The sequence below is a fragment of the Phocoena phocoena genome, chromosome 13, assembly GCF_963924675.1.
Source record: "Phocoena phocoena chromosome 13, mPhoPho1.1, whole genome shotgun sequence".
Lineage (NCBI taxonomy): Eukaryota > Metazoa > Chordata > Mammalia > Artiodactyla > Phocoenidae > Phocoena > Phocoena phocoena.
The window spans coordinates 24,733,317-24,753,118 of NC_089231.1; the positions used below are offsets into that span (position 1 = coordinate 24,733,317).

General features: G+C 39.9%; 1 protein-coding gene across 13 annotated transcripts in view; it reads left to right on the plus strand.

The window, feature by feature from the left end:
- DYM (dymeclin) overlaps nt 1–19,802 on the plus strand; it is a 378,252-nt gene that overhangs the window by 162,129 nt on the left and 196,321 nt on the right. For all 13 annotated transcript variants that reach the window (XM_065890137.1, XM_065890134.1, XM_065890135.1 and 10 more), the window contains one exon: nt 908–1,002. In XM_065890137.1, the coding sequence (XP_065746209.1) occupies nt 908–1,002 (95 nt within the window). The remainder of the gene's footprint in view (nt 1–907; nt 1,003–19,802) is intronic.

A 19,802-nucleotide genomic window follows, 5' to 3' on the forward strand; every position in this document is an offset into this window, starting at 1 on the left:
AATATTTAGAGTGCAAACGTTCTCATGGAATATGGTGGAAAAATATAGACCAACATATAGTCACTGTATTATGATCCTAAGGTAATGTTTAAAGTGTTTGCTTCTTAATATTTCATAGGTGGTATGATCAGAGCTATTTTACATGTAATAGAAAATAAGCAGTGGAGCACATTTAGTTAAAAGGTGTTGTATGTCTTTGCTGGACTGATAAAACTGGTTTACCTTTTAAAAGTAGCAACAACGAACTGTAAGAAGGTACAAGCACAAGCAAATATGAATTCAGATGGGAAAGAAATGGAGAAAAAGAGAATACTTTAAAGAGTAAAAGGAAAATTTCAACTAGATTGTATTTGCTATGCCTGGGAGCAAATTTCAGTTCCAGTCACTAGAGAAGTGATATACAGAATTCATAGCTTAGAGAAGTGGTCAAATTTACTGCACCGTTTTCAGTTACGCCCCTCTGGGAGGCTAACATAGGTCAGCCTTTCCACAGTCTTTTATCTGAAACTCTTGGAGTCACATATGTTTTAGCACAGAAAATTTTTTGATTTTAGAAAGATAATTATAGTTTGTATGCTACACTATATGTAACCATGAGGTTCTGGAGCCACGCACTGTAACGAAACATTAATATTTCTGCAGCAAAATAGTTCAGTATTCTCCAGGGTGGGCTTAATGAAGACCATAAATAGCATCATTATCTTTTGTGCCAGACGTTGGTTCCAAACTAGCAGTGAAAAAACTTTGGATTTTCAGTGCTTTATGGATTTTGGAATTAGAGAAAACAGATTGTGGATCTACACTTTCTAAAATCAGTGACAATTGAGTTTACATTTGCTTCTAGTTAACCTTGCTTAAAATGTTGAGAAGACTCGATGTATGTTTTAAACTTGCTGTTTTCTGACAGGACAAGTACCTTCACACAAATTGTTTGGCAGCTTTAGCAAATATGTCGGCACAGTTTCGTTCTCTCCATCAATATGCTGCCCAGAGGATCATCAGGTAAATATGAGCTTTAAAAGACATGCTGATTCTTGCCTTTTAGCTGGCCTATTGGAAAGGATACTATGGTGGTTGCTTTTAAAATGCTATCTGCAAGGAATATCACATTTTCCTACTTACTTTTTATCACCTTCTTGTCTGACTGAAAATACCTTGTTCTGCTTTGTTTTCTAACCCAAGGTTTTCTATCAAAGTTAATTGTATTTACTTTCAACCCTTTTATAAAATCTAGTTTTAAGATTTGTGTGTTAGCCTTTTACAGCAGAGCAGGTCTATGTCTTAGTAATACAAGCTAAATCTTAATTCACATATTTGCTGACCATTTTATAGAGCGTCACTCTACCCTTTTCAAAAGCAGTTATCTGTTTTAGAGAATTCTTTCTGTGGCAGTTAACCATTGTATTAGTTTCCCAATGCTGCTGTAACAAATTACCACAAATTAATGGCTTAAAGCAACACAAATCTATTATACAATTCTGTAGGTTAGAAGTTCAGCAAGGGTCTTACCAGGCTGGAATCAAGATGTCAGTAGGGCTGCATTCCCTTCTGGAGGCTCTAGAAGAGAGTCTCTTTCCTTGCCTTTTCCAGCTGCTAGAAGCTGCCCGCATTCCTTGGCTCATGGCCCCTTCCTTTCCTTTCAAAGCCAGCAACAGTAGGTTGTTGAGTTCTCCTCACATCTTATCACTCTGACTTTCTCTTCTACTGTGAGGATCCTTGTGAATGCCTTGGCCCTACCTGAATAATCCAGGATGATCCACCCATTTCAAGGTCCTTAGCTGAATCACAACCACAGCAGAGTCCCACTTGCCATGTAAGGTAACATATTCATAGGTTCGTGGAAGTTAGGATGTGGATATTTTGGGGGAGCCATGATTCTGGCTGTCAGAACATCACCAGAAACTCCCATCCCTTACCTGTTCTTTGCCAAAGGCACAATCTTTAAGGTTAGGAAGCTAATTAACGAATGAATGACTGTCATTAGCAGGATTTAATGAGTATGGTTACTTTTTGGTCTTCAGGTAGGATGCTCAGTATTGCCCTAGCAGCTCTCAAGTAGAACATTTTTTATGTAGTCAGTAACATTAGAGCCTTTCTTTTACTTCTTGCTTTTGGGGTAATGCAGCTCTGATAATTAGTTGTTGTGTTCCAGTCATTGGTGGTTATCACAACCCCATATCACTTTTTAAACTCTGATCTCACTTTCCGCCCTTTGGTTAGAGACATTTATTGACCTGGGCTCATTTTTAACAATCAGTTACAATTAACTTATGTTCTTAGTCTGTTTATTTATCCTCAGAATTTAGCACAGGATATTTTCCTTTGACTCACTGTTTACTTTAGTCATACATTATTTTGGATTTGTTTGTTTATTTGTTTGTACTTGAGAAATTGTCCAGTTGACTGACTTTGGACTAACACCAACTTTGTGATTGAAAGTAAACATAGTGTCTCCTCATACCTCAGATTCTTCCAGGTGTTCTGAAGAGCCTTTAGTTTCTAAAAATTGACCTTTGTCATCATGCTTTATTTCAGCATGACAGATGTAATGATATCTGTGCTGCTTCGTGGTCTATTTTTCTTTGTGTGTATGTAGAGTTTTATAATGGTTTTAGGAAGATTTCATTACAAAATTTTCTTCAACTGATATATAAACATTTGGACTGTTCAATATGAAAATGCCAGGTGAACTGGTTCAGAATTTAAGTTCTGATAAAATGATTCAAGTAAGATTAAATAAAAATTTTCTAGGTGTCAGAGTTGGAAAAATGCAAATAAAGCCCAATTTTCTGTGATGACTGAAGTAGAAAACCAATAGTATTTGGAGAAATAAGAAATGTAATTTAGATTTGTGATTTGAGACTATTTAGATCAAGTTTATCATCATTAAGGAATAATGCTTTACTTCAATTTTATTGGAGCTTTATTTAGCATTTAGTGAGGAACTGTGTTATGCAATGCAGGGAATATCAAAATTAGTTATAAAAATTCCTACCCTTAAATAGCTTGTAATTCAATAGCTGAGATAAGGCAAAGACCAACATATGTCATATCTAGCAGAATGTAGTAAATATTATAATGAAAGAAAAATTCCTGTGGTGAGGGCGAGTGGGTGGTTCCGAGAATGGTGAGGTCACATCTCATTGAGAAATCAGGCAAGGTGAGCAGAGAGAGATGGCTCTAGAGACTGGCCTGATAGGGGAAAGCATCAACCAAACCAAACCAAACAAAACAAGGGGGGGGGGGGTGTGGTGAGAGAGCATGGTTTATATTTAGAAAACAACCAGTCCATTCAGTTGGCATGTTGTGGACCAGTACAGGGATTATCAGCTTTTTTTTTTTTTTTTTTTTTTTTCTTTGCGGTACGCAGGCCTCTCACTATTGTGGCCTCTCCCATTGTGGAGCACGGGCTCCAGACGCGCAGGCTCAGCGGCCATGGCTCACGGGCCCAGCCGTTCCACGGCATGTGGGAACTTCCCGGACCGGGGCACGAACCCATGTCCCCTGCATAGGCAGGCGGACTCTCAACCCCTACGCCACCAGGGAAGCCCCCAGTACAGGGATTATTAGAGAGAAGCCTGAAAGAACCAGCTGGGGCCTCCTTGTGGAGGGGCTTAGCTATTAGATCCACGGTTTAGGATCATGGAAAGAATAGAAAGAAAAGAAGATGTCACCTTTCCTACCGACAAAAATGAAAATGTCAGTGAATGAGTTGTAAATGGATTTGAAAAGAAATACTTTAATGTAAATGCCTAGAGTTATCAGCTTCAGCAGATGATATTGGTCTGTTGTTTGTCACACTGAGGGCCGTGCAGTTCTCAAAGTCCCCCAGTAGTGCCAGTGCTTCTGGTCCAAGCGCCACAGTGGAGTAGCCAGTGTGGACCAGAGCATCTCATCATGCAGGAGGGAGCTTGTTAGAAATGCAGAGTGTTGGCCTGGTTTCAGATCTGCTGAATCAGAATCTTCCATTTTAACAAGATCTCTGAAAGATTTGTACATGCATTAAAGTTGGGAAAGTACTTTGAGTTTGGGCATGGAAATCAAGATTAATAAACACTTAGAAAACACTCGTGTTGAATTGGAAGTGGAGGCCAGCATTTTTGTATTTTGAGGAAACTCATTTTCTACTAAATGTTTGTGAGGAAACTCATTTTCTACTAAATGTTTGTGTTTAGGGTATAAAATTGTAAAGTATAATAAGGAATGCATAACCAAAGACTGTTTAGATACACAGAAGGTTTATTATAGCAGCACAACTCAAGATTCACCAGATGCTCTAGTAACTCCTTCAAATGAGAAGTAATTAGTTTTCGTATACACGGTTTCTAAATCCTTTTTTAGGAAGAGACCACACAATTTTGTAGCTGTCATTTGCAAAACTTAGAGGAGCCAGTATTTCATGTGATCTTCAACAAAATGCAAAACAGAGTAACGTGTTTCATTGCTGTGAAAGTAGGATGTGAATAAAGCTTTAAAAAGTCTTCTTAGTTGGGGCGTCCCTGGTGGCGCAGTGGTTGAGAGTCCGCCTGCCGATGCAGGGGACACAGGTTCGTGCCCTGGTCCGGGAAGATCCCACATACCGCAGAGCGGCTGGGCCCGTGAGCCATGGCCGCTGAGCCTGCGCGTCCGGAGCCTGTGCTCCGCAACGGGAGAGGCCACAACAGTGAGAGGCCCGCGTTCTGCAAAAAACAAAAGTCTTCTTAGTTGCACATAAATGTACGGAATGATTTCATATGGTGTCTAAGCTATTGTTTCATATTAAATGACACAGTGTCTTCCACAAACTCTTGGTATTCTAGAAAAATCTCAGACATACATGATATAGGTTTTGCTCACCTATGAAATTTTTTGAATATGCTGTAAGCATGGATATTTGATGTGATCATTATTTGGTATTATAGGGCTATTAATTCAGTTAAAACATTTATGTGGAGTAGATTATATGCAAGGGATTGTTGTGAGTTACAAATATATCATCACTTACTTCCTGCCCTTAAGACTTCCCCTATTGCCTGTCTTACCCTCCCCCCCCTCACACCCCCCTCACTGGCTCCTTCCTCTGGCTCCCCCTTCACCTTTGGCTTAACAGGTACTTATACTTTTCTCCAGTATTTCATCCTAGATTGTTCTTCTCATCTTTGCTCATTTTCCTTGCCTGTGACTTCACCTACTCTACAAGAGCACAGACTCTGAGTTTGGGATCCCAGCTTCAAAACTGACTAGCTATGGAATTTTGGAGAAGTTACTTAACTTCTCTGTACAGCAGTTTCCCCGTCTATACAATGGGGTGGCAGTAGTTGCTATCTCAGTGAATAGGATGAAGATTAAGCGAATTAATATTTGAAAAGGGCCTGGCACATAACGCTCACGATATAAGTGTTGACCCCTTGAAACCTAACTGCTAACCTCCCTACCTGGATATCCCACACTTACCTCAAACTTCTTTACATTTAAAACAGAACTCATTTTTATTTATTTATTTTCTTTTTATTATTATTTTTTTGGCTGCGTAGAGTCTTAGTTGTGGCACGTAGGATCTTTGTTGAGGCATGCGGGATCTTTTATTGCTGCACTCGGGCTTCTCTCTAGTTGTGGCACATGGGCTCCAGGGCATGTGGGCTCTAGTTGATGCGTGCGAGCTCAGTAGTTGGAGCATGCAGGCTTTGTTGCCCCATGGCATGTGGGATCTTAGTCCCCTGACCAGGGATCAAACCCCCGTCCCCTGCATTGGAAGGCGGATTCTTTACCACTGGACCACCAGGGAAGTCCCCGGAACTTGTTTTTATTTATTTATTTTAAAATACATTTATTTATTTATGGCTGCTCTGGGTCTTTGTTGCTGCCTGCGGGCTTTCTCTAGTTGAGGTGAGCAGGGGCTACTCTTCGTTACAGTACACAGGCTTCTCATTGTGGCTTCTCTTGTTGCAGAGCTCAGGCTCTCGGTGCATGGGCTTCAGTAGTTGTGGCGCATGGGCTTCAGTAGTTGTGGCTCATGGGCTCTAGAGTGCAGGCTCAGTAGTTGTGGTGCACGGGCTTAGTTGCTCCGCAGCATGTGGGATCTTCCCGGACCAGGGCTCAAACCCGTGTCCCCTGCATTGGCAGGAGGACTCTTAACCACTGCGCCACCAGGGAAGTCCCCGGAAATCATTATTAAACGTGCTCTTCCTGTTAAATTCCCTATCCTAGGTAATGACTCTCACTACAACGATCTAAATTGCCAAGTCAGAAACTTACAAGTAATTCTGTGCCATTTTTTTCCTTCCCCTCAAATGCTCTATCTGACTGGGCCCTGGTGTTCTAACTCTACCATTGTAACTTGCATTCATTACCGTTCCTGTCTCCACTACTGCTGCGTTAGTTCACGTGTTCATCATCTTCACCCAAAACTATGTCTTTAGTCAGCCCAGTCCTTTTGCCTCCCTCCCTGCCCCTCTACAGTCGACCCCTGCACTGCTCCATTCATTCGAGAAGCAAATCTGATCCGTTTTGTATTGCTTCCTATGCTTAAAATCATTAAATGCCTTCCTGTTGCCAGCAGGTTAAAATTCAACCTCCTTAAAGCTGTGGCTCTCAAACATGGGTGGTTTTGCCCCCAGGGGACAGGAGTCAAGGTGGTTTATTTGTGTTTTTTTTAATTTTGGGGTGGTTTTTTTTGCTGTTTTGTTTTGTTTTTGTTTTTTCTGTTGGCGCAACTGGGGAGGAGGTTGCTACTGACATCTAGTGGGTAGAGGCCAGAGATATTGCTAAATATCCTGTAATACACAGGACAGCAAAGAATTATCCAGCCCCAAGTGTCATCGTGCTGGGGCTGAGGAGCCTTGTCTTAGAGTGGGCCTTGTCTGCCCAGCTGGCTCTACTCAGCTCCTCCGTGGCGAGCCAGGAGTCACACAGCCAGTTTCTGGCCCAGGGGCTAGTTTCTGGGGTAGGAGCAGAGAGGAGACGGCAGGGAAAGGAAGAATATCACATGTTAGAAATATGGTTTCTCTCAGAGAAGGTGTCAGGGAGAGAGAACTTCAGAGTCTTGCCCTGGCCAGTGTAGTTGCTTGTGACACACTGGCTTTGCCTGAAGTTTTAAGTCTCATTGCTCAAGCAGAGTAGTAATTACTGGAGATAAAAGATTTGTCTTGGATTTCTTTGCATCACTTTACAAGAGTAGCTGTTAGTAGGTACACAAGAGAATTTTAATAAATACCTAGCCACTGATTCTTAGAAGATGGGCGGGCATCTGGGATTTAAGCTTAGTTGTGGCACCCATCATTCTGAGACTTAACCTAAATTGATTCATCCCATTTTGCAGATATATGCTGCTGCTTGAAACTAGTGAAGTCGATGACATTGCACATTACGGAAAGCTTTATGGTCTTTCAAACTTCCTGAGAATAAAATAATAAAAAAACATAGATTAGATTTTAATTAAAGCTATTTAATTACAGTGCTGGTTTTGTTTTTTTTGCTGCGGTACGCGGGCCTCTCACTGTTGTGGCCTCTCCCGTTGCGGAGCACAGGCTCCGGACACGCAGGCCCAGCGACCACGGCCCACGGGCCCAGCCGCTCCACGACATGTGGGATCCTCCCGGACCTGGGCACGAACCCGCGTCCCGTGCATCGGCAGGCGGACTCTCAACCACTGCGCCACGAGGGAAGCCCTTGTTTTTTGGTTTTTTTGGTAAAATCTAATCATGTAATTTAAGAACTTTTACATACTTCAATTCATAATTTATGCTTACACGTTTTTTGACTGTTAATAGCCACTAGTAGTGAATATATACTCTTGAGATTTTAACCAAGTTCACTGCTGTCCATCTTGTCTTTGTCTAGCCCCAGGCTGGCATTTTATGTAAGGTGCCTTGTTCTGCTCTACACATGTAATGGTACATATTGTAGTCACCCAGCCTTTTTCTGAAGACTACAAAAACACAGTTTGCCTTATTTAACTCTGGGTGGTTAATTCCTCTAATTTGGACAAATATAGATGTTTCAGAATGTCCCGTGGAATCAAAGAAAGTTGGACAATTTGCTTTTAATTAATACCTCCTGGTATTAGCTTACCACATCAGGCTTCCTCACTTTTGTCCCCACTGAATGAAGTCTTCTGGAGTTGATTTTTTTCTAAACCAAATAATACGTTGAACCGAAAAATACAAGAGAATGTTAAGAAGCAAAATGGCCTGTTTCTTGTTGGGATACGTTTATATTATACAATGTAAAATATTATACGTTTATATTATACAATGTAAAATATTCACTTATAGTAACATGTCTGGTTATTTCTCTCGTTTGAGAAATATTGGTTATTTCTTGGTTTTGGTATTTCAGGAATACTGTCTTATTTTAAAAATAAGGTCCATTTAATGATCAATTCGTACCTATCACCTGTAGTGTTTCATCGCTTCTCTCTCTTTTGTTACATTTAAGACTGGTAAAAGTCTGGAGGCTTATATAATTTAAGGTGTTGGTGTTGCACAGCTGACAAGTGGCTATGCAGACACTTGGCTGACAAGTTTGTCCAGATTAAAAGCCTGTGCCTATTCCACTTCATTGTCATGGAAAGACTGGCAGGACATTATTAATGAGAGTAATTCACCTGCCATGGGACCATCAATCCAAGCTCTCTGGGGTTTTCTGAAACAGATGGTTCTCTGCAATCTAGGGTAGCTAAACCCTTGTTGATTATTCAGTTTGCTGCCCCCCACCCCTCATTCCAGCTTCCTTCCAGTATAGCTAGACCCCTAAAGTTATAGTAGCAAAGACTGGGTATTTCTTTCTTTCCTCCTCCCTCCCTCCCTGCCTCCCTGCCTCCCTGCCTACCTCCCTGCCTCCCTTCCTTTCTTCCTTCCTTCCTTCCTTTTATCTCTCTTTCTTCCTTGAACTGGCTAGTTGAGAAAGGTATGGATGTGTCAGGTATTGCAATACAAAGTATATGGGTATTTTCCTGGAAAATAAACATGGAAAAAAGGATAAGAACTGTATATATTTCAGCCTGAAACTTAATATTTTTCTTACATCTAATCCTTGATGTTACATTTTTTAAAACTTTTTGCCAGACTTTACTTATTTATTTAATAAAAAATTTTATTTATTTTTGGCTGCGTTGGGTCTTCGTTGCTGCGCGCGGGCTTTTCTCTGGTTGCGGCGAGGGGGGCTACTCTTCATTGCAGTGCACGGGCTTCTCATTGCGGTGGCTTCTCTTGTTGTGGAGCACGGGCTCTAGGCGTGCGGGCTTCAGTAGTTGTGGCTCATGGGCTCAGTAGTTGTGTCTTGTGGGCTCTAGAGCGCAGGCATTAGTTGTGGCTCACGGGCTTAGTTGCTCCACGGCATGTGGGATCTTCCTGGACTAGGGCTCGAACCCATGTCCCCTCATTGGCAGGTGGATTCTTAATCACTGCACCACCAGGGAAGTCCCTGATGTTAGATTTTATTTTTAATTCAATAAGTACTTATTGAGCTTTTGCTGTAAGCATACCACTGCCAAAGTCATCTTTAGTTTCATATTTGTTTACATTTTAATTTCAGACAAATGCCATTCATTGTATCTAGAAATTAAGTGTCATAGTCATGTTGGTTTTATTTTTTAACATTCGATTTCAACCTCGTATCATTTTCTGATTTCATTGTAGTTAGGAAATTGGTTTTTTTTTTAATGTTTTTATTGGAGTATAATTGCTTTACAATGGTGTGTTAATTTCTGCTTTATAACAAAGTGAATCAGTTATACATATACATATATCCCCATATCTCTTCCCTCTTGCGTCTCCCTCCCTCCCACCCTCCGTATCCCACCCTTCTAGCTGGTCACAAAGCACCGAGCTGATCTCCCATGCTATGCGACTGCTTCCCACTAGCTATTTTATATTTGGTAGTGTATGCTACCAAACTACCAATGCTACTCTCTCACTTCGTCCCAGCTTACCCTTCCCCCTCCCCGTGTGCTCAAGTCCATTCTCTAGTACGTCTGTGTCTTTATTCCTGTCTTGCCCCTAAGTTCTTCGTGACCATTTTTTTGGTTTTTTTCTTAGATTCCATATATATGTGTTAGCCTACAGCATTTGTTTTCTCTTTCTGACTTCACTCTGTATGACAAACTGTAGGTCCATCCACCTCACTACAAATAACTTAATTTCATTCCTTTTTATGGCTGAGTAATATTCCATTGTATATATGTGCCACATCTTCTTTATCCATTCTTCTGTCGATGGACACTTAGGTTGCTTCCATCTCCTGGCTATTGTAAATAGAGCTGCAGTGAACATTGTGGTACATGACTCCTTTTGAATTATGATTTCCTCAGGGTATATGCCCAGTAATGGGATTGCTGGCTCATATGGTAGTTCTATTTTTAATTTTTTAAGGAACCTCCATACTGTTCTCCATAGTGACTATATCAGTTTACATTCCCACCAACAGTGCAAGAGGGTTCCCTTTTCTCCACACCCTCTCCAGCATTTATTGTTTCTAGATTTTTTTGATGATGGCTATTCTGACCGGTGTGAGATGATACCACATTGTAGTTTTGATTTGCATTTCTCTAATGATTAATGATGTTGAGCATTCTTTCATGTGTTTGTTGGCAATCTGTATACCTTCCTTGGAGAAAGGTCTGTTTGGTCTTCTGCCCATTTTTGGATTCGGTTGGGTTTTTTTTTTTGATATTGAGCTGCATGAGCTGCTTGTAAATTTTGGAGATTAATCCTTTGTCAGTTGCTTCATTTGCAAATATTTTCTCCCATTCTGAGGGTCGTCTTTTGGTCTTGTTTATGGTTTCCTTTGCTGTGCAAAAAAAAAAGCTTTTAAGTTTCATTAGGTCCCATTTGTTTATTTTTGGTTTTATTTCCATTTCTCTAGGAAGTGGGTCAAAAAGGGTCTTGCTGTGATTTATGTTGTAGAGTGTCCTGCCTATGTTTTCCTCTAAGAGTTTGATAGTTTCTGGCCTTACATTTAGGTCTTTAATCCATTTTAAGGTTATTTTTGTGTATGGTGTTAGGGCGTGTTCTAATTTCATTCTTTTACATGTAGCTGTCCAGTTTTCTCAGCACCACTTATTGAAGAGGCTGTCTTTTCTCCATTGTATATTCTTGCCTCCTTTATCAAGGATAAGGTGACCATATGTGCATGGGTTTATCTCTGGGCTTTCTTTCTATCCTGTTCCATTGATCTATATTTCTGTTTTTGTTCCAGTACCATACTGTCCTGATTACTGTAGCTTTATAGTATAGTCTGAAGTCTGGGAGCCTGATTCCTCCAGCTCTGTTTTTCTTTCTCAAGATTGCTTTGGCTATTCAGGGTCTTTTGTGTTTCCATACAAATTGTGAAATTTTTTGTTCTAGTTCTGTGAAAAATTCCAGTGGTAGTTTGATGGGGATTGCATTGAATCTGTCGATTGCTTTGGGTAGTAGAGTCATTTTCACAATGTTGATTCTTCCAATCCAAGAACATGGTATATCTCTCCATCTGTTTGTATCATCTTTAATTTCTTTCATCAGTGTCTTATAATTTTCTGCATACAGGTCTTTTGTCTCCTTAGGTAGGTTGTTCCAAGGTATTTTATTCTTTTTGTTGCAATGGTAAGTGGGAGTGTTTTCTTGATTTCACTTTCAGATTTTTCATCATTAGTGTATAGGAATGCCAGAGATTTCTGTGCATTAATTATGTATCCTGCTACTTTACCAAATTCATTGATTAGCTCTAGTAGTTTTCTGGTAGCATCTTTAGGATTCTCTATGTATAGTATCATGTCATCTGCAAACAGTGACAGCTTTACTTCTTCTTTTCCGATTTGGATTCCTTCTCTGATTTCTGTGGCTAAAACTTCCAAAACTAGGTTGAATAATAAGGGTGAGAGTGGGCAACCTTGTTGTGTTCCTGATATTAGTGGACATGGTTTCAGTTTTTCACCATTGAGGATGATGTTTGCTGTGCATTTGTCATATATGGCCTTTATTATGTTAAGGTAAGTTCCTCCTCTGCCTACTTTCTGGAGGGTTTTTATCATAAATGGGTGTTGAATTTTGTCAAAAGCTTTTTCTGCATCTATTGAGATTATCATATGATTTTTATTGTTCTGTTTGTTAATATGGTGTATCACATTGATTGATTTGTGTGTATTGAAGAAGCCTTGCATTCCTGGGATAAACTCCACTTGATCATGGTGTATGATCCTTTTAATGTGCTGTTGGATTCTGTTTGCTAGTATTTTGTTGAGGATTTTTGTATCTGTGTTCATCAGTGATATTGGTCTGTAGTTTTCTTTTTTTGTGACATCTTTTTCTGGTTTTGGTATCAGGGTGATGGTGGCCTTGTAGAATGAGTTTGGGAGTGTTCCTCTCTCTGCTATATTTTGTAAGAGTTTGAGAAGGATAAGTGTTAGCTCTTCTCTGTTTTGATAGAATTCGCCTGTGAAGCCATCTGGTTCTGGGCTTTTGTTTGTTGGAAGATTTTTTTTTTTTTTTTTTTTTCGGTATGCGGGGCTCTCACTGTTGTGGCCTCTCCCGTTGCAGAGCACAGGCTCCGGATGCACAGGCTCAGCAGCCGTGGCTCACGGGCCCAGCCGCTCCGCGGCATGTGGGATCTTCCCGGACTGGAGCACGAACCCGGGTTCCCTGCATCGGCAGGCAGACTCTCAACCACTGCGCCACCAGGGAAGCCCCTGTTGGAAGATTTTTAATCGCAGTTTCAATATCAGTGCTTGTGATTGGTCTGTTCATATTGTAACACTAGGAATTTGTTTCTTTAGGGAAGGAGTTATGTGATATTAAGAGTTATGGACTTCCCTGGTGGCGCAGTGGTTGAGAGTCTGCCTGCCTATGCAGGGGACACGGGTTCATGACCCGGTCTGGGAAGGCCCCACATGCCACAGAGTGGCTGGGCCCGTGAGCCATGGCCGCTGAGCCTGCGCGTCCGGAGCCTGTTCTCCACAACGGGAGAGGCCACAACAGTGAGAGGCCCGTGTACTGAAAAAAAAAAAAAAAAAAAAGGAGTTATAACAAGTAGCTCAGTTTTGTTTCTAAAATCTTGTTAAGTTGTTTAACTTCTGTTTTCCATCTCTAAGATGATGTATGATACCTACTTCATTGTAGTGTTTGAGAGTTAATAATGGCTTATAACGTCTTTTGTAGCTGTATTATAACATTTTGAAGTAATTTTAATCTAAAAATAAATCTAGATAACATCCTTACAAAAACTTTCCTGCTCTCTAGAAATTGGGCAAGGAATTGGGCAAAGAATCAGAGTATTCCTAGATTCCGATTCCTAGCCCAAAGGATCATCGAATTGCCTATATTTCCCAAATATTTCCCTCAATGAAGACCTCATTGAATATAAATGGGGAGTTTTTGTTTTGTTTTTTAGATGGGGAGTTTTTAATGATAGTGTTTTATTTTGGATTGGTTGGAGGTCTGAGCAATGATTTTGCAGTTTAAGTATTTCTTTTATTATTTTTTGTTTGTTTGTTTTGATTTTTTGCGGTACGCAGGCCTCTCACTGCTGTGGCCTCCCCTGTTGCGGAGCACAGGCTCCGGACGTGCAGGCTCAGCGGCCATGGCTCACGAGCCCAGTCGCTCCGCGGCATGTGGGATCCTCCCGGACCAGGGCACGAACCCGCGTCCCCTGCATCGGCAGGCGGACTCTCAACCACTGTGCCACCAGGGAAGCCGTAACTATTTCTTTTAAACTTATGTGATTTATTTTTTAAAAGACAGAGTTAACTTTCTCTTGCCCAGTGCCTGGGCCATAAAGTAGTTCCAGTTTCTTCATTGCTTTTGGTCTTTGCTGATCCTTGTTTGCTCTTAACAAAGCAGTAGTCAAGAAAGGAAGGAGGAATGTTTTGCCTTAAAAATCCGGCTTCCTAAAAAAAAAAAAAAATCTGGCTTCCTACACTTCCTACAGCCAGTGATACTTTGAAGGTAGCTACATTTTTCAGGAACCCCTGTGACATGGTTTGCTTTTCAGCTTAGCCCTTTATTTAGAAGTTATATTGAGAGCACTTAGATAGCTCCCAGTTGAAAATTCGTAAGTGTTCAATAGAAAATTTCTAACTGTTCAGAGATTATTATTATACAGCAAAGGGTCTTTGTAGACTTGATCGGACATGTGAAATGTTAATAATTTGAAGTTTCGTTTCAGTTTAGACTGCTGGCACATTCAAAATGTCAAGTTTTAAAGAAGCATCGTATACATTTATCTGAATTTTGATTTCTTGTAAGTAAAGACCTTTGTGGACAAAACTGTCACATGGGAAAGTAAACATTAAAATAATTGGCATAGAGCTTTATAAAGTGTTACATTCATATTATAGAGGTAATGGGAGGGTTCATACCTTGTCCTCTTAGCCATGAATTATTAAGTCTCCATTTCTGTCTACTACTGTGAAGAATCTGAGACTTTTACTGTACTCTCAAGCTAACAGATAAGCCTGCCACAGTTTTGAGGATCCTCTTAGAGACTCAAGATTGCTGGGTCAGAGACAAAGGACAGTTTCTTGCTCACAGTAGTGGGAGGCAGAGTATCATCATTTTCTTGTGTGGTTCCCCATGCCCACTGGGCAGTGTGACCAGGGTCAGGTGACGTCTGAACATGCAGTGGCTTGCATTACTGGAGAGAACCCTGAGCTTAGGAAACCCCATCTTTTATAATAGGCTTCAAGCAAACCTGCCCAACCTTTGCTTTGGATGGAGATACCTTTCATATATTTGATAGCAGCAAACTGCCCTCTGCTGTATAGGGAGTCACTGTCTCTACTTTCCACATCTGTTCACTCTACAAAATTCATGAAAAGAGAATCCAGAGCACAAGGCTGCTAATGCCTCTGCTTTCAAGATGTACAGAAATACCAGAGACCCATGGGGAACTCTCCCTATAGTCTTAGTACCTAGTTATGCCTTTCTGTTGCCAATTGGAAAAACCTGTCACCAAGTCATTAAGGTAGCTAGTTGATACTGTTCTAGCTAATGCATGGGATTTATGTATCTTAGAAGAAGTAGTAAAGGACTGACGGGCCTCGCTAGCCTCTGCTTTGTCCACGTGTCATAATGAGTCTCCTGCTCAGGTGTCAATGTCATTAATGCAATCCTTAAAGCCTTGTTTCTGAGTGGCTTTGACATAACCCAAATATTTTTGTATTAAACACAAATCATAAAATTTTAGGTTTGGAAGGGCCTTTAAAGAACATCTAAGAGAAGTTTGCACATTTTACGTATGGAAATATTGACACCTAGATTTATTATGTGACTTGTCTAAGTGAACACTATTGCAGAAGCAGATGTAGAAATCAAGCCTCCCAGCTCCTTGCCTAATATTCTTCCCAGAACAAAAGAGAAAAAAGGTGTGTGTTCACGCACACATATTCTCTCTCTCTCTCCCTTTTTCTTTTACATAGTTGTGATACCTGATATGTTTAAAATGCTAAGCCAGGTAAGAGAAATAAAATGACTTAATAAAGCATTTTCTTTCTTGATGAATATTGCACATGCTTCACGGACTTTGTAAAGAGCACCTTTTCCAAGACAAAAAAACAAGGACTGTGCTAACAGGAGAAATGAGAGTGAACAGAAGGATAAAGAGACTTTAAATGACTCACGTGTCCCATATAAACACATGCAGGATCGGATGTACCTGAGACGGGGACCCACAGGGAAGGGAGAATGCTTGTTTAGGAGAGGTAGGAGGATAGTTGGGAAAAGGTAGCTGCCGCAAAGGTAGGTAAATACTCCCTATCAACAATACTGATGAGTATTCTGAGCACTTAACATTTATTTATTCATTTAATGGGCCTCGATTTCCTCATTTACAAAATGGGAATATCCCCTTAGGACTGCCGTGAGGAATAAATGGGTTATTATACGTAAAGCACTTAGAATAGAGTCTTTTCAATAGCTATCACCTAGGAATTATCAGAGGAAAAAACAATCTTGCTTGTTAGAGGACAGACAGCACCATGTCTTGCTTGTGGTGGCTCAGTAGGTATTGGAACAAGTGATGAAATTCTGACACTCTAACTGGATTAAAAGAAAAATAGTTAAAATCTACAGCTCTGGGTGAAGAGGAAACAACATGCCATGTAGACTGCCTTTGTTATTTTTGGTTTTTTGTATGGCTGGTATCTGCCACATGCTACATACTAGGCCCTATACAACATGTTACTTGTGTTATCTGATGATATGGGTATTATTATTTCCATTTTAAAGTGAAGAAACTAGATTTCAAAGAAGTAATTTATTTAAGGTCACCTTGCTGGACAGTGACAATGCTGGGGTTTAAGCCTTCATCTGTCCTCCATCCACAATACTGTACTACCTTCCATTGTCAAATGCTTCTTGTAAATGAGGTTTTAAACTAAAAGCATGCAAATAGTTTGTGTACAAGAATTTTAATATCGCATCCTGCCCTGGGTGAGTTGTTTCTGACCTTCCGAAGCATGTGATCCCCTTGTTGACATACTTTTATAAACTTTTATAAACTTTTAGGAACTGAGAAGATTCCAGAGTGAATTGTGAGGTCTCACATACCTCGTGATACTGTAGCAGCTTTTCTCAATTGGGGTTCTGTGAGGGAGTCAAGCCCTGTGGAGAATGACATGAGTGACAGTTTTTTCAGTTCTTCCAAGGGTGGCACATAGACAACACTTTCCTAAACATGTAGCAGAGAATTTGGTTGATTACCAGATTTACACCTTCTTAGGAACTCTGTTGAAAAACATCTGAAGGGCTTTTTGGGGTTGAAACCCATAAGTTAAGAAAAACCAGTGTGACACTCCTGTTAGTGATGTTTTTCCATCTAAAATGTGCCTGTTTTCTTACCTTCATTAGTCAAACATGAAGATCACACTGAAGCCCAGGAACATTCATATATTATTTACTTGATGAATTTTCATGACCCCATTAGTCCTGGCAATTCAGAAGTGTACACAACCCTGTCATTATTTACTGCTATAAACATAATCATGGTACCTTTGTACATAAGGTAATCAAAGACCTTCATATCATTACACATTTCCCATTTAGAATCACTCAGTCTTAAATAAATCACTGGGATTCTACATATACCCTCTGAGAAACTAGAGTAACTGGGTTCTAATAATGTTTTCTTCATGGAGTGTTTTATAACATGATTGTGATTTTTTAAAACAAGGGTAGGTATTTTGGGGTCATTTAATCGTTTATCAAATATTTTGTACGTCTGCTTGTGTTAGACATTGCTGGTCATTGGAGGTTCGCGTCATATATTTGTGCTCTGCTTTCAAAGAGCTTCTCATCTGGCTGAGGCAGTGGGTTAACAGTCATCGGGCAGCGTGAGTAGTACGCTGATGACAGGGCGACAAGGGAGAGAGCAGCTAACCTGAACACCACTGCACCCTTCACTGGTGAGGTGATGCTTGCGTTATCTGAAGAGGTGAGCAGTCTACCCTCTTTTATATTGGTGATAAGGGAGACAGTTCTTTTCTCCATCTGTCTTGCTCTCCCTAAACTTCCTTTAGAAACCCTAGGTAAGATTTCACTTATATAAATATAGCTCCCATTTAGCTACCTACAGAAAAACTCACAAAACTCAACTTCATCTAACTCGATTCCTATAGGAAGGTGATTAAATTTTTTAAAATATGTATTAAAACAAAAACTACTACTGCAAAAGCCATCTGGCAAGCTGACCTTAGAGCAACTTTATTTTCCTATTCAGAAAACTCTTCAACTTGTGTTACAGTTGTCACGTTATTGGAATACTCATGTGACTTTAAAATTTGGTTTGACTAAAGATGCAGATAACATCAGCACTTCCCAGGTGGAATGGGATGGGAAGGGGCAAAGAAAGCGTGTGGTGTGTGTTACTGTGGGAAAACTACTAGCATAGAAAGTGACTTGTTGAACCTGTGAATCTGTAAATTGTCAAATTAGCTAGAGTCAGTGGACAGACTTAAGTATCGTTTAAAGACTTTTCAAATAAGTGACCAGTGTTTTCCTTTTTAATTTGGAAATTTCAAAACATATTTAAAGAGCATACTATAATGAGCCTGTAGGTTCCCATCACTGAGCTTCAACAAATATATCAATTCATGACCAGCATTATTTTGTTTATACCTCTACCTTTTCCTCCTTATTTTGAAGCAATTTCTGACATTTCATCTATCAAAATTGCATTATGTTAAAGGATGAGTTTTTATGACAATCTGTTATGATTTGGTCCCTCCACAAGTGGTAGAGAGAAAAATAAAATCAGTGTTACCACTGTCATTCACATATGGACATTAGCCATATTTCTGGTTCTTAGTCATTTAGAATCCTGTTCAGTTTAGGACTTACTCTTTGTCACACACAGTGCTTGCCATTGTTATTTGGAGACTGTCCAAGTGTGACTAGCCCTGTATGCGGTACATAATTCCTACTTTATAGATGAGGAAACTGAGGCTCAGAGAGGCTGGGAAACTCATTCAGGATCACACAGCTCATAATGTGATGGAGCTGAAATCGGAATCCTTGAGTAACCCTAGCCTAGAAGTGTTCGTTCTTCTCTTTATGGCAGACCTGACATTGATACATACTGAAAAGGAAAAACAGATGTCAGCCACTTTAAACTCAAGTTCTCAGTTATGAATGAGTGAGATGTCTACTGTACAGAGTTACTACAGTCTTTTTTCTTGAATCACACCTGTGCAGAGGTTCTCAAAGTGTACTTCACAGACCACAGAGGTTCCGTGGGGTCTAAACCATTTTTTATAATAGGACGTCGTAAGCCATTTCCAGTGCGCTGACATTTGCACCAGGGTTGTGAAAGCTACGTTGGGGTAAAACTGCTGGTGCCTTAAGCATAAATCAAGGCAGTGGCACCAAACTATCCTGGGAATCACTATATTTTCCACAATCACACGCTTGCAGTGGGGGAAAAAAAAGCCACTTTTGCTTAATGTCCTTGATGAAACAGTAAAAATGATTAGTTGTAATAAATCTTGATCCTTGAACCCATGTCTTTATAATATTCTATGTGATGAAATGAAGTTCACATGAAAACAGTTCCACTGCATACTAAACTACAGCGATTATGTGTGTGGTTGAGTTGTGAGCTAAAGTAGCCCTTTTTTTGATAGGATACAATTTTTCCATGAAAGAACGAGTGACAGTCTGTGGTTATTTAGACTATGCAGACATTTTCTTGAAAATTAATAAAGTGAGCCTGTCACTTCAAGAAGACAGCTGCCGGTGTTGGTTGCCAATGATAAAATTGGAACTTACAAGCAAAAATTAGAATTTTAAAAAACTTGTTTTGGCACCATCAGTTTGACAGCTTCCCAATAATTAAAGACTTTTGTGATGACATTGATGATTATATTAATAAATGTGGGATTTTTTGGATACTGTATGATGCAATGTGTTGACATTTGGAAGATCTGTATAACTCAATAAAGTGGTATTTTCATAAGAGAATTTTGATTCTCAAAAAGTTGACTTCCACTCTTGGTCTGAATTGACTCCTTTTAATGTTTGCCTTAATTCCAACATCTTTGAAAGACGTTAATATAATTGAGACTATGGAAAGAAAGTTATTTCATTTTGTGAAGAAGTTTGAAGACAAATAGCATTACAATTATGACTCACCTCTGAAAGTTTAATGTTTCAACCTTTGCTTATTATTGTCTTTTTGTGCAGCATGATTAATGCAGTCTGTTTCTTGTGACTGTCACAAGAGCCATGAAATTAGCAACTTTTCCTTGAATGCTTGTGTATATAAGCTTACCATGTAAAAAAATTATACCACTCAAAAAAATAATGAAGTGGTATATTTCAAATGACCAGTGCATGAAGTTACAAATTATGCATGAG